The following is a 14,007-nucleotide window of genomic DNA, read 5'->3' as shown; positions in this document are numbered from 1 at the left end:
GATTGAATTAAACGACAGTTTCAGTGCAATTTGTTGGCTACTTTTTAAAGAAATTGTCTCTGTATGAATTGGACCAATTCAAATTGAATGAATTGGGCTGAAACTTTGAAGCTTTTGAGGAGACATTTGTTGTAATTTGGAATTTTGTAAATAAAACTGGATGGAATTGATGTTCCGAGGGTCCAAACAGTTTAATTCTTTATGAGCTACTTTATTCTGTATTTTACAGGCAGCCAGAAGAGGAACTTTAGCGATGCGTTCAAATGCCCGAGTTTGTGTGGGAACTCTGAAGGAGTTGAAGCCACCCCGCTGATTGTTTGGATGATCCTGCTGATAAAGCATTACAGTCGTTCACACTGATCAATATGAATTAAAGCAGGTTTAGTGACGCTGATAATAATCAATGAAACCGATCAGATGCAAACAGCTGATCAGCTCTTATCGTGCACGCGCTTACAGCGCAGGTGTGTCAACATGGAAGCTCTTCAAGTCTCATGCAGGATGTCTGAAGTTAAGACAGGCTGCATTTTTAAAATGGCCGTTTTAAGCAGGTTAACATGTAAACTGGACTTAAAGAGAGAATAAGATGAGGCGCACCTGCCGGCTCATTGGAAACAGGAAACAAGCTGCGGGAACACGCGGGAAATACAAGCTTTTGGAGGGAAAAGGTGTTACTTCCTGTCCTCGGTTCCCTTTGTGAATGAAAACATTTCTCTTTGTAACCTGCAACAATTAGTTCCACAAACATTTAACCTATCGGCTTATCTGTCACAAACAGGCGAATTTACGCATTTTGCGGACTTAAAGCGGCTGTTCTGCTATGATCCGCCTTGAATTAGAAGCGGATTGAGGGCCTCTCTCAAACCTTTTGATGAGCTGCTTTAAAGCTCTGTTAACACGCACAGAAACACCACCAAGAAGCGCCAAAGTGTCCAAATAAAACGTATTTCTTACCTGTTGGGATGCGTCTCCAGTCCTCAGGAGCCGAACACAACTCAGTTCGGACTCCGGCGTCGCAGTTTGTCCAGGATGCAGTGAGCCGCAGCTGATATAGATTCCCGCTGATTGCGCGCTCACCTGCGCGCTCACCTACGCGCACACGGAGCCAGTTTCATTCACGCCTCATCCGCTTTCTCTTTGCTTTAAGTGTTTTCTATTAGAGGAGTTAGATCAACACTTTACACCTTAAAGTGTGAAACCCCTGAGATGTTTCCTGTCTATAATAATGATAATATTATAAGGAATGGAATAATATCAAAACCATTCACTTTAAAGAGGAGTGAGACAGGGATGCCCAATCTCTCCACCACTATTTGCATTATTCATGGCACCTTCAGCAGTTACAATGCACCAGAATCACAATATCCAAGGTATCCATGTTTCCAGTTACCATCACAAGATTAGCTTCAGAGCAGATGACATTTTATTTCACCTCCAGTCCACATCCAGTTCACTACAATAAGTGATAAAGCTCAGTGGATTGGATAGTTTAGGGGTATGATTGCCAGTTTTCATGTGGGAGACCTGGGTTCAAATCCCCCTGCATGAAAGGTGCTACCTCCAGTAAAAGTCCTTAGGAATCTGTAGCCTGTCTATAAGTTGCTTTGGATAAATACATAAACATAATAACATAAACTGCCCCCCTTACCTGTTGTCAACATTAAATACTGAGGAATAAACCCCCCCAACTGTGTTTTTACAATGATCCCAACCTGCGACCAACTGGCTTCAATCACTGGACTCTATAACAGGTAAATCCTTTCAGGAAATAATAGACCAAGGATCAAACTTTGCCTGAGATGTTCATTCCATCCTGACAGGTGTGGGGGGGGCTACCTGAGCACCTACCTGGGCCCATGACAGTCAGGTGGCGTCAGGATCAGAAACACCAGCATTGGGTGCGTTTGGTCTGTGGAGCGCTTGGTGGAACTTCTCAGTTTCTCCCTGATATTCCCTTTATCCCGTATTTCTTCCTGCTGGTCGTCTCCTCGGTGGTTATTTCTTTCTGTTCTCTGTGTTCTGATTCAGAGGCAGACAGCGAGTTCAACTCAAAGAAGAAAGCTTTCATCACAGCCATACTTTGGGTTCTGCTGGTGTTCTGTTTGGGGATGCTTGCAGGTTTTTGCTGTAGAACTCTGGAATCTGTTGCTGCTGATCACCACAAACTGGATTAATCTGCCCAACAGTTTGGTTTTACCTCCTCTGTTCGTGCACAAAGCAAAATAACTGCCCTGCTGCAGCTGAATCAGTGGCTGAACAGTTCTACATCTGAACATTACCTATTGGATAAGATAATAATTCACTTCCATGCATATTCAAAATATATCTAAACTGAATCCATGTTCATTGTGTGTATACTGGGAAGAGATTTAACTTATCAAGTTTATTTCTTTGTTGAAAATGAACTGATATTAGGAATGGGAATATTTAATGTGATTTAATAAATCTAAATAAATAAATCATAAAGTAAACCCACAGCTCAGATTATTGTGGCACAAAATGACTGAACTCAAGCTACTTTTATTAATGTGACACTTGCAAAAACAACAGGTACTTTCACAAATATACAAAATATACAATTTTTTTCCCACTTTCCAATCCCAAGCAAAGCACTGCAAGGTGCACGTTTCAGTGAATCACTGCAGCTGTTTCCTGTTTCACTGGAAATAGATAAAGAAATTGATCTGAATAGAACAGACTTGTTCCTTCAGGTCAATGATGCTCTCATGTGACTCTGTGGCACAACGGTAGTGCATCTGACTCCAGATCAGAAGGTTGTGTGTTCAAATCATGTCAGAGTCTTATATCTATGAAAGTTCAGGGTGTTACTATAACTCAGATAAATCACTGCAGATGTTTTTGTGGAAATATGCAAAGAAATGAGGGTTGATCAGTACCTAAAATAAATTACTTTTAATGCGTCAAAGTTTCAGTTTTCAAACTGAAGTGGGTCCGACAGCGAATCCCAAAATCTTATTTTAGACACGGCAGCAGTGTGATGGCAGGTGTGTTAAAATAAAAGTGAAATAAATCACTGCAGCTACTTCCTGTTTTCCTAGAAACATACAAATAAACGAGGGCTGCTGCTCAGTTAATATCCAGACACGACTGATGCGTTCTGACCAGCATTTGTATCTGCTCCTGACAGCAAACATGGCCCAAACCCAACATTTCTGCAGACAAGTCTAGTTTCTGGCTTCGTAACACTTACTGTGTATTGCAGCCTATGGCGCCACCTGCTGACCATCACGTGTGTGTTTAAAACTTTCTCTCACTGTTGGGCATTTCATGGATGCAAAGTGTAAAATATCCAAGAGTTTCCCGCTGAGCCAAAGAGTTATTTTATATGTGAAGGCAGTTATAATGTGAGAAAGCCTCCGAAACCTTCAAGTTTCAGGATGTTATGCAACACCGACTGTAACGGATCTCTTTGCTGCCCTCTAGAGGCTGAAGATGTCTTTGAGCGCTTTTAACCAGGGCTGCTTGATTCTACATGATTCTTAAAGTAAAGACAGTTGAGTAGAAGTTAAGATACAAGTTTCATGTCCAATACGGTCTGTTAATGTACGAATGTCAGCTGTCTACTACTGAATCTTACAGACACATAACACACTGATGGCATAAAGAAGAGTTCAAACACTCACCTAAAGGCCCATTATTATTGGATATGGCTAAAATCTGGTCACCATGACAAGCCGTAGTTGTATTGGGGTGACTCGTGCTCTGTCCTTTTGCTCAACGCACGCTCCAGATGTTGAATCTAGAATCGATTGCTCTTCCTTGGGTTCCCCAGATGTTGCGGTTGAATTTTTTGAGGTTGGATTTTTGGGGGTTGGAATTTTTGGGGGTTTAATTATTTGCGGTTGAATTATTTGAGGTTGAAATATTTGAGGTTGAATTATTTGAGTTTGAATTATTTGAGGTTGAATTTTTGAGGTTTAATTTTTTGAGGTTGAATTATTTGAGGTTGAATTTTTTGAGGTTGAATTTTTTGAGGTTGAATTTTTTGCAGTTGAATTATTTAACATTGAATTTTTTGTAGTTGAATTTCCTAGAAACATAAAAATAAACGAGGGCAGGAACAGGGCTGCTGCTCAGTTAATATCCAGACACGACTGATGCGTTCTGACCAGCATTTGTATCTGCTCCTGACAGCAAACATGGCCCAAACCCAACATTTCTGCAGACAAGTCTAGTTTCTGGCTTCGTAACACTTACTGTATATTGCAGCCTATAGCGCCACCTGCTGACCATCACGTGTGTGTTTAAAACTTTCTCTCACTGTTGGGCATTTCATGGATGCAAAGTGTAAAATATCCAAGAGTTTCCCGCTGAGCCAAAGAGTTATTTTATATGTGAAGGCAGTTATAATGTGAGAAAGCCTCCGAAACCTTCAAGTTTCAGGATGTTATGCAACACCAACTGTAACGGATCTCTTTGCTGCCCTCTAGAGGCTGAAGATGTCTTTGAGCGCTTTTAACCAGAAGCTGCTTGATTCTACATGATTCTTAAAGTAAAGACAGTTGAGTAGAAGTTAAGACACTAGTTTCATGTCCAATACGGTCTGTTAATGTACGAATGTCAGCTGTCTACTACTGAATCTTACAGACACATAACACACTGATGGCATAAAGAAGAGTTCAAACACTCACCTAAAGGCCCATTATTATTGGACATGGCTAACATCCGGTCACCATGACAACCCGAAGTTGTATTGGGGTGACTCGTGCTCGCTCCTTTTGCTCAACGCACGCTCCAGATGTTGAATCTAGAATCAATTGCTCTTCCTTGGGTTCCCCAGATGTTGCGGTTGAATTATTTGAGGTTGAAATTTTGCGGGAGAATTTTTTAGCGTTGAATTTTTTAACATTTAAAATTTTGAGGTTGAATTATGTTTATGTATTTAGCAAACGCTTTTATCCATTGCAACTTACAGGTAGATAAGGTAATGGGGTCTTGCCTAAGGACACCTACTAGAGGTAGTAGTACCTTTCATGCAGGGGATTTGAACCAGGGTTGAAAGGTGTCGATCTTACCACTACACTATCCAGAATTATTTTTGAGGTCGAATTTTTTGAGGTTGAATTTTTTGAGGTTGAATTATTTGAGGTCGAATTATTTGAGGTTGAATTTTTTGAGGTTGAATTTTTTGTGGTTGAATTATTTGAGGTTGAATTATTTGCGGTTGAATTATTTGCGGTTGAATTTTTTGAGGTTGAATTTTTTGCGGTTGAATTTTTTGAGGTTGAATTATTTGAGGTCGAATTATTTGAGGTTGAATTTTTTGAGGTTGAATTTTTTGTGGTTGAATTATTTGAGGTTGAATTATTTGCGGTTGAATTATTTGCGGTTGAATTTTTTGAGGTTGAATTTTTTGCGGTTGAATTATTTGAGGTCGAATTATTTGAGGTTGAATTTTTTGAGGTTGAATTTTTTGAGGTTGAATTATTTGAGGTTGAATTTTTTGAGGTTGAATTTTTTGAGGTTGAATTTTTTGCGGTTGAATAATTTGAGGTTGAGTTTTTTGAGGTTGAATTTTTTGAGGTTGAGTTTTTTGCGGTTGATTTTTTTGCGGTTGAATTATTTGAGGTTGAATTATTTGAGGTTGAATTATTTGCGCTTGAATTTTTTTAGGTCAAATTATTTGAGGTCGAATTTTTTGAGGTTGAATTTTTTGAGGTTGAGTTTTTTGAGGTTGAGTTTTTTGCGGTTGATTTTTTTTGCGGTTGAATTATTTGAGGTCAAATTATTTGAGGTCGAATTATTTGAGGTTGAATTTTTTGAGGTTGAATTTTTTGTGGTTGAATTATTTGAGGTTGAATTATTTGCGGTTGAATTATTTGCGGTTGAATTTTTTGAGGTTGAATTTTTTGCGGTTGAATTTTTTGAGGTTGAATTATTTGAGGTCGAATTATTTGAGGTTGAATTTTTTGAGGTTGAATTTTTTGTGGTTGAATTATTTGAGGTTGAATTATTTGCGGTTGAATTATTTGCGGTTGAATTTTTTGCGGTTGAATAATTTGAGGTTGAGTTTTTTGAGGTTGAATTTTTTGAGGTTGAGTTTTTTGCGGTTGATTTTTTTGCGGTTGAATTATTTGAGGTTGAATTTTTTGAGGTTGAATTTTTTGAGGTCGAATTATTTGAGGTCGAATTTTTTGAGGTTGAATTTTTTGAGGTTGAATTTTTTGCGGTTTAATTATTTGAGGTTGAATTTTTTGCGGTGGAATTATTTGAGGTTTAATTATTTGAGGTTGAATTTTTTGAGGTTGAATTTTTTTAGGTCAAATTATTTGAGGTCGAATTTTTTGAGGTTGAATTTTTTGAGGTTGAGTTTTTTGAGGTTGAGTTTTTTGCGGTTGATTTTTTTTGCGGTTGAATTATTTGAGGTTGAATTATTTGCGGTTGAATTTTTTGAGGTTGAAATATTTGAGGTCGAATTTTTTGAGGTTGAATTTTTTGAGGTTGAGTTTTTTGCGGTTGATTTTTTTGCGGTTGAATTATTTGAGGTTGAATTATTTGAGGTTGAATTATTTGCGGTTGAATTTTTTGAGGTTGAATTTTTTGAGGTTGAATTATTTGAGGTTGAATTATTTGCGGTTGAATTATTTGAGGTTGAATTTTTGCGGTGGAATTTTTTGCGGTGGAATTACTTGAGGTTGAATTTTTTGAGGTTGAATTTTTTGAGGTTGAATTTTTTGCGGTTGAATTTTTTGCGGTTGAATTTTTTGCGGTTGAATTTTTTGCGGTTGAATTATTTGAGGTTGAGTTTTTTTAAGTTGATTTTTTGAGGTTGAATTATTTGAGGTTGAGGTTGAATTATTTGCGGTTGAATTTTTTGAGGTTGAATTATTTGAGGTTGAATTTTTTGAGGTTGAGTTTTTTGCGGTTGATTTTTTTGCGGTTGAATTATTTGAGGTTGAATTATTTGAGGTTGAATTTTTTGAGGTTGAATTTTTTGAGGTCGAATTATTTGAGGTCGAATTTTTTGAGGTTGAATTTTTTGAGGTTGAATTTTTTGCGGTTTAATTATTTGAGGTTGAATTTTTTGCGGTGGAATTATTTGAGGTTGAATTATTTGAGGTTGAATTTTTTGAGGTTGAATTTTTTGAGGTTGAATTTCTTGCGGTTGAGTTTTTTGCGGTTGAGTTTTTTGAGGTTGAGTTTTTTTAAGTTGATTTTTTTGCGGTTGGATTTTTGGGGGTTGAATTATTTGAGGTTGAAATTTTTGAGGTTGATTTTTTGAGGTTGAATTTTTTAACGTCTTTTTTAAAGTCTTCTCACTTCAGAAAAATCACAATGGGTATAAATTAAGATACTGGAATATCTTTATTAAATCTTCATCAGGTATAACTTGGATTAAACATAGAAATTAATGGTAAATTTTAAATTAGAACAGAATTAATATGAACGAAAGCTTCATCAGATTAAAACAAATGAACCACTGTAAAGAAAACAACTTCAAACAGCAGGAACTTTATTGTTCACAATGATTCAAAGGAAACTGCATCATATTCATTAGAATAGAACTTAAAATCAAAATGCAGAATATAGTACATGACTGAAAACAGTAAAAAGCTCTTAGTCTGAAGTATACTGATAATTCTTTCCTAATTTTATAATAGAAATAATGAGATAAAACATATTTCTGTCAACATGAAGCATTGTGGAGCATCTACATGACACGTCCAACACCTGAGCAGCACACAGATAAAACATGGGAACAAACAAAAAATAAAACATGGGAACAAATAAAAGATAAAACATGGGAACAAACAAAAGATAAAACATGGGAACAAACAAAAAATAAAACATGGGAACAAACAAAAAATAAAACATGGGAACAAACAAAAGATAAAACATGGGAACAACAGAAATCCAAATTCTTTAAGACTTTAACAAATGAAAGAGAGAAAAAAACTGGTGGTGAGTAAATTATGGTGAAAAAATGGCATCAGCAACAGCAAAATGTTTCATATTGAGCAGGATCTCTAACTGACAACAGTGTTGTCCTGTTTATTTTTCACTCTTAAATCATTTCATCGGTTTAGCACCAAAGTTCTTAAATCTTTCTCTCAGATTTGCCAGAACTCCTTTATCCACTTTGTTCTTTATCTCCTCCAGTTTCAGGACCTTCTCTGTGTCTCTTCTCTCCTTCATCATCTCAATCAGGAAGTCCAAGGGGATGAAAGTGAACACTGAGTCCACACTCAGGGCGATCTGTTCCAGTTTAACTACATGTTGGTAGGCTTCATCCAACCATCTATTTTTCTCTTTTTCCAGGTTTTCTTTCTCACTCTGAAGTTTCTTCAGAAGGCTCTCACTCTGCTTTTGGCCAGTTTGATAGGTCTGTTTCACTTCCTCAATGGTCTTTTTAACTTTCCTCGTCTTGGTCACATATCTCCACTTTTCCTTCACGTGTTTTTCTGCAGGACACTTCTTGGTACAAGCAGTGCAGCGGCCTCCTTTCATGACCTCACAGAGTGATGGTTTCCAGGCCATCGTGCATCCAGGATAGTGACAGTTCTCCTCACAGACAGAACAAGTGACTGCGCCACCAAACCAGAAGAGCCACATACCACCATCAATAGCTTCCTTTTCCTTGTAGGGTTCATCAACTTCCAGCGTGAAACTCTCACCTGTTCTCAGTTTTTCTTTGTGTGTCTCCAGAATTTCCTGAGTTTGATCAATCTCTGCCTGCTTCAGTTTAATTGTCTTAACCCTGTCTGCCAAGTTGTTCACGCAGGCTTCCAGTCTGATCCTCTCATTCAGGACGATCACAGTCGTCTGCAGCTTTTGAGGTGTGGATTTTTCTAGAAAAGCTGTAAAGTTTTTCATTCCTCTCGTTGTTACCATCCATGCTTGTTCCAATCCAAATTCAGTTTCCTCTGTTATCGGTGTGTTCAGGCAGTTATTGAACACAAAGTAAACTGGCTGATCTTTCTCAGTTTTGGCACATTTAGTGTTTGCATCCTGTAGAGCTTTCAGGGCAGTTTTTGGTGGCATCCCATCTGAGTGGGTGATGAGAGCTACAATCTTTCCCTCCACGTCTTTTCCAAACAGAGACATCACTGAATCATAGATGTACATCAGTCGGTCACTCAATCGATTATCAGCCGCCTTCAGCACCAGACCCACTGCATGAACTTCATGAACTCCATCCTCTGATCGAAATAAATCATATAGTTTTTGAGTGATTAAACAATCAAACTCCACCCCTCTGGTGTCTCCATATCCAGGAGTATCGATGATGGTCAGAGAGTAGGGCAGAGTTTTACCCTCGAGGCCAAAGATCTCATAAACTGACACCTTTGATGTCACACTTCCTGATCTTTCTGTTTCTGTGTCATCTACAATCTCAAACCATTCATTGTCTCCTTTCTTCACTCCCATTGCAAAGTTAACAAAAGTGTTGATGAGGGCAGATTTTCCTGAACCAGTTTCTCCAACAAGCAGAATGGTTTTATTTGGCTTGCCAGGAACTTTTTCACCAAGTGTGCATCTTCTGAGCCTAGATTCCTCCTCCGGTCCATCAAGGTTCTCCACCTTTAGTCTCAACTGATAACGTACAGGAGGTCCCTTATCAATGATCGCGTTTTTGTGAATAAATTCTTTGGACATCATATTGAGCCTATGGAAAAACAAGGGAGAGACTTTAAAAAAGAGACATTCCTGACCCTTTTCAGACAGTTTGAATAATTATTTTTATGGTATTTAAACATTCATCTGAAATGAATTCTAAACAGCCTTCTGCAGAGCTTAAAGACCCGACCCATTCATCTGAATCAGGTGTGCTGGAGCAGAGAAACATGGAAAACATGCAGGGCGGGGTGTCTTGAGGACCAGGATTGAGAAACACTGTGTTAGATCCATTTAATATGTTTATCATTTTAAAATGATAGTAAATTCTTTAAGTGTTACTCACGGTGCTGTGAAGTTCACACACTGATGAAGGAGCTGCTGCTTCAGGTCTGCGGACAGAAAAAAACATCAGTCTTTAGATTCTTTGAACTATAATATCAGAAACTCATATTATCGACATACGTTGATAATTCTTTGTTTAACTTATATTTGCTTCAGTTTGACTGAACTACAGATTTTTTCTGTGCACCATAAACACCTAAAAACCAACTTTATGACCCACTGAATTTAGTTTTGTTGCATTCAGGTTCATATTCCTGCAAAACAAAAAGCTTTCAGATATTCTGTTATTTCATTGTTCAAAACTGAAATCCTTCTTACCTGAGCTGTTGGATAGATCTGAATGTGGATGTGCAGTGAACACCGAGCGTTAATATATCCTCTGATTAGAGATGAGATCACATGACTTCTCAGAAACGCTTCATCCTGGTGGTTATTTTCTTAGTGTGTGAATGTGAAACAAATATAATGAGGAAATAAATTAAAGTATGGCCTGAAAATGTAGAGTTAAATATATAATATTTTCATTTTTCTATATCTTTCCATTTCTCGTGTTTGCTTTTTCGTTATTTCTCCGCTTTTTTTCCCTTTTCTATCTACAGATTACTTCTGCTGGTTCTCTGCTGCACCTGTTACTGTTAAATTTAAAGTAGCAGTTCCTGCTTTGACACTTTAACTCTCCAGCGAACAGAGTTTCAGATTATTCAACATTTAGTTATCAGACCCAGGATGAGTGTTACATCCCTGCACACATGCATCCATTCTTCTTCAGGAAGGAGCTTGTTAGCATGGACAGCAGGAGAGAATATCTTCTGTTTATTATCCACACAGTCTGACAGTGGTAGTGTACCTGTCTGGCTAAAAGGAATTTGCTTTGACTCATAATAGTTTTTGGTAAAAAGAAAAGAAAAAAAATCATAATTAATAGCTTTATAAGGGAAAACCTGATAGAAGTAAAAGAGTGAAGAGACTTCTCCAGGTAATAATTAAATACAGTATCTGTCAACAACAAGGTTTCTGTTTCTTCTATGTTTTCACTTCAATGTTTCCGTCACTGTCTGAGATCCTGATATGCAAACATTATGAAAATATCTGTTGCATTCAAGGCCCACATTTACATCCTCCCAGTGATTTTCCACACTGACTGAACAGTCCAGAGAAGTTAAAAAGTTAAACTTAACTGTTGGTCATAATTTTGTTTGAGTTATGGCGGTCGAAGTACGTATCAGAGCACAGCACGAGGTGCTCATATGATCAGGCATTTTTTCTCTGTGTGATTAAAGGTGATAAAGTATTACTTTATGACTGAAAGCGCTGACCCAGCTGGTCTTGGACATTTTTATGGAGGTTAAGTTTCTTCTATCTTTTTGAAGATAAAAAAAAAAAAAGTTAGTGTGAGGCTTTAATTACTTTATGGAGGTTATGTTCCTTCCAGTATCATTAATGTGGTTAAAGGAAGGTCATCTAATTAGAGGTTGAAGGTTCAATTCCAAACTTCTCCAGGCTAACTGTGGAAGCGTATTTGGGTAATACATCAAACTGGTTTCCTCTGATCGAGCCGTATGGTTGTAAATGTGTGTGAATGGGTGAATGTGGTTAGAAATTAAGACATTTAAGCAGGATGAACTGTTGAAATATGGAAACAATGATAGAAAATAGTGTTCCACAGGTTAGCATAATGAAATATAATATCTGTCAACAATAAGGTTTCTGTTTCTTCCTTTTCACTTGAACCAGAATCAGATCCTGATATGAAAACATTCCATCTGTTGGAGCATCCCACATTGACTCCTTCTCTGGGATTTTCCACACTGACTGAAAACAAGTCCAGAGAAGTTAAAAAGTAAAACTTAAACACACAGAAATTGGTCCATAACTCCTCCCTCACAGGGTGCAGCATGAACTTACACTTTTATTACCTGATGTGACCTTCATACTTTTACATAACGTGAGTTTTTGTCATGTTTGACATGTAAAATGTGGCTTTTGCTGCAGAATAACAGCTGCTTCAAACCGACGTGATGTTGTCTACAGCTGAATTAAGTTATAATCACATTTTTATTTATGGATTTATCTGATTTATCTGGTGTGTTCAGGCAGTTATTGAACACAAAGTAAACTGGCTGATCTTTCTCAGTTTTGGCACATTTAGTGTTTGCATCCTGTAGAGCTTTCAGGGCAGTTTTTGGTGGCATCCCATCTGAGTGGGTGATGAGAGCTACAATCTTTCCCTCCACGTCTTTTCCAAACAGAGACATCACTGAGTCAAAGATGTACTTCATTCGGTCACTCAGTTGATTCTCAGCCGCCTTCAGCACCAGACCCACTGCATGAACTTCATGAACTCCATCCTCTGATCGAAATAAATCACCTAATTTTTGAGTGATTAAACGATCAAACTCCACCCCTCTGGTGTCTCCATATCCAGGAGTATCGATGATGGTCAGAGAGTAGGGCAGAGTTTTACCCTCGAGGCCAAAGATCTCATAAACTGACACCTTTGATGTCACACTTCCTGATCTTTCTGTTTTTGGGTCATCTACAATCTCAAACCATTCATTGTCTCCTTTCTTCACTCCCATTGCAAAGTTAACAAAAGTGTTGATGAGGGCAGATTTTCCTGAACCAGTTTCTCCAACAAGCAGAATGGTTTTATTTGGCTTGCCAGGAACTTTTTCACCAAGTGTGCATCTTCTGAGCCTAGATTCCTCCCCCGGTCCATCAAGGTTCTCCACCTTTAGTCTCAACTGATAACGTACAGGAGGTCCCTTATCAATGATCGCGTTTTTGTAGATAAATTCTTTGGACATCATATTGAGCCTATGGAAAAACAAGGGAGAGACTTTAAAAAAGAGACATTCCTGACCCTTTTCAGACAGTTTGAATCATTATTTTTATGGTATTTAAACATTCATCTGAAATGAATTCTAAACAGCCTTCTGCTGAGCTTAAAGACCCGACCCATTCATCTGAATCAGGTGTGCTGGAGCAGAGAAACATGGAAAACATGCCGGGCGGGGTGTCTTGAGGACCAGGATTGAGAAACACTGTGTTAGATCCATTTAATATGTTTATCATTTTAAAATGATAGTAAATTCTTTAAGTGTTACTCACGGTGCTGTGAAGTTCACACACTGATGAAGGAGCTGCTGCTTCAGGTCTGCAGACAGAAAAAAACATCAGTCTTTAGATTCTTTGAACTATAATATCAGAAACTCATATTTAACATACGTCGATAATTCATGATTTTAACTCTTCTTTGTTTAACTTATATTTGCTTCAGTTTGACTGAACTACAGATTTTTTCTGTGCACCATAAACACCTAAAAACCAACTTTATGACCCACTGAATTTAGTTTTGTTGCATTCAGGTTCATATTCCTGCAAAACAAAAAGCTTTCAGATATTCTGTTATTTCATTGTTCAAAACTGAAATCCTTCTTACCTGAGCTGTTGGATAGATCTGAATGTGGATGTGCAGTGAACACCGAGCGTTAATATATCCTCTGATTAGAGATGAGATCACATGACTTCTCAGAAACGCTTCGTCCTGGTGGTTATTTTCTTAGTGTGTGAATGTGAAACAAATATAATGAGGAAATAAATTAAAGTATGGCCTGAAAATGTAGAGTTAAATATATAATATTTTCATTTTTCTATATCTTTCCATTTCTCGTGTTTGCTTTTTCGTTATTTCTCCGCTTTTTTTCCCTTTTCTATCTACAGATTACTTCTGCTGGTTCTCTGCTGCACCTGTTACTGTTAAATTTAAAGTAGCAGTTCCTGCTTTGACACTTTAACTCTCCAGCGAACAGAGTTTCAGATTATTCAACATTTAGTTATCAGACCCAGGATGAGTGTTACATCCCTGCACACATGCATCCATTCTTCTTCAGGAAGGAGCTTGTTAGCATGGACAGCAGGAGAGAATATCTTCTGTTTATTATCCACACAGTCTGACAGTGGTAGTGTACCTGTCTGGCTAAAAGGAATTTGCTTTGACTCATAATAGTTTTTGGTAAAAAGAAAAGAAAAAAAATCATAATTAATAGGTTTATAAGGGAAAACCTGATAGAAGTAAAAGAGTGA

General features: G+C 37.6%; 2 protein-coding genes and 1 non-coding gene across 3 annotated transcripts; 1 reads left to right on the top strand and 2 right to left on the bottom strand.

Moving 5' to 3' along the window:
- The first annotated feature begins 2,730 nt into the window (after nt 1-2,730).
- Nucleotides 2,731-2,802, top strand: trnaw-cca (transfer RNA tryptophan (anticodon CCA)). The gene has a single exon. It is a non-coding gene; the product is annotated as a tRNA-Trp (tRNA).
- A 5,205-nt stretch (nt 2,803-8,007) lies between these two features.
- On the bottom strand, nt 8,008-9,622 carry LOC140277300 (uncharacterized). Its single transcript, XM_072372269.1, has one exon. The coding sequence runs from the start codon at nt 9,619-9,621 to the stop codon at nt 8,032-8,034; it is 1,590 nt and encodes a 529-aa protein (XP_072228370.1). The 5' UTR covers nt 9,622; the 3' UTR covers nt 8,008-8,031.
- Nucleotides 9,623-11,957: 2,335 nt separating this feature from the next.
- Nucleotides 11,958-13,443, bottom strand: LOC140277488 (uncharacterized). The gene is made up of 3 exons (XM_072372549.1): nt 13,364-13,443; nt 13,033-13,078; nt 11,958-12,738 (listed from the first exon to the last, which is right to left on the bottom strand). Exon 3 carries the CDS (start codon nt 12,729-12,731, stop codon nt 11,958-11,960), a length of 774 nt encoding a protein of 257 aa, XP_072228650.1. The 5' UTR covers nt 12,732-12,738; nt 13,033-13,078; nt 13,364-13,443.
- Nucleotides 13,444-14,007: the final 564 nt, after the last annotated feature.

Source organism: Leuresthes tenuis, unplaced genomic scaffold (assembly GCF_036924035.1).
Source record: "Leuresthes tenuis unplaced genomic scaffold, fLeuTen1.0.hap1 SCAF_19, whole genome shotgun sequence".
NCBI lineage: Eukaryota > Metazoa > Chordata > Actinopteri > Atheriniformes > Atherinopsidae > Leuresthes > Leuresthes tenuis.
This window is presented reverse-complemented; position numbering and strand designations above follow the sequence as displayed.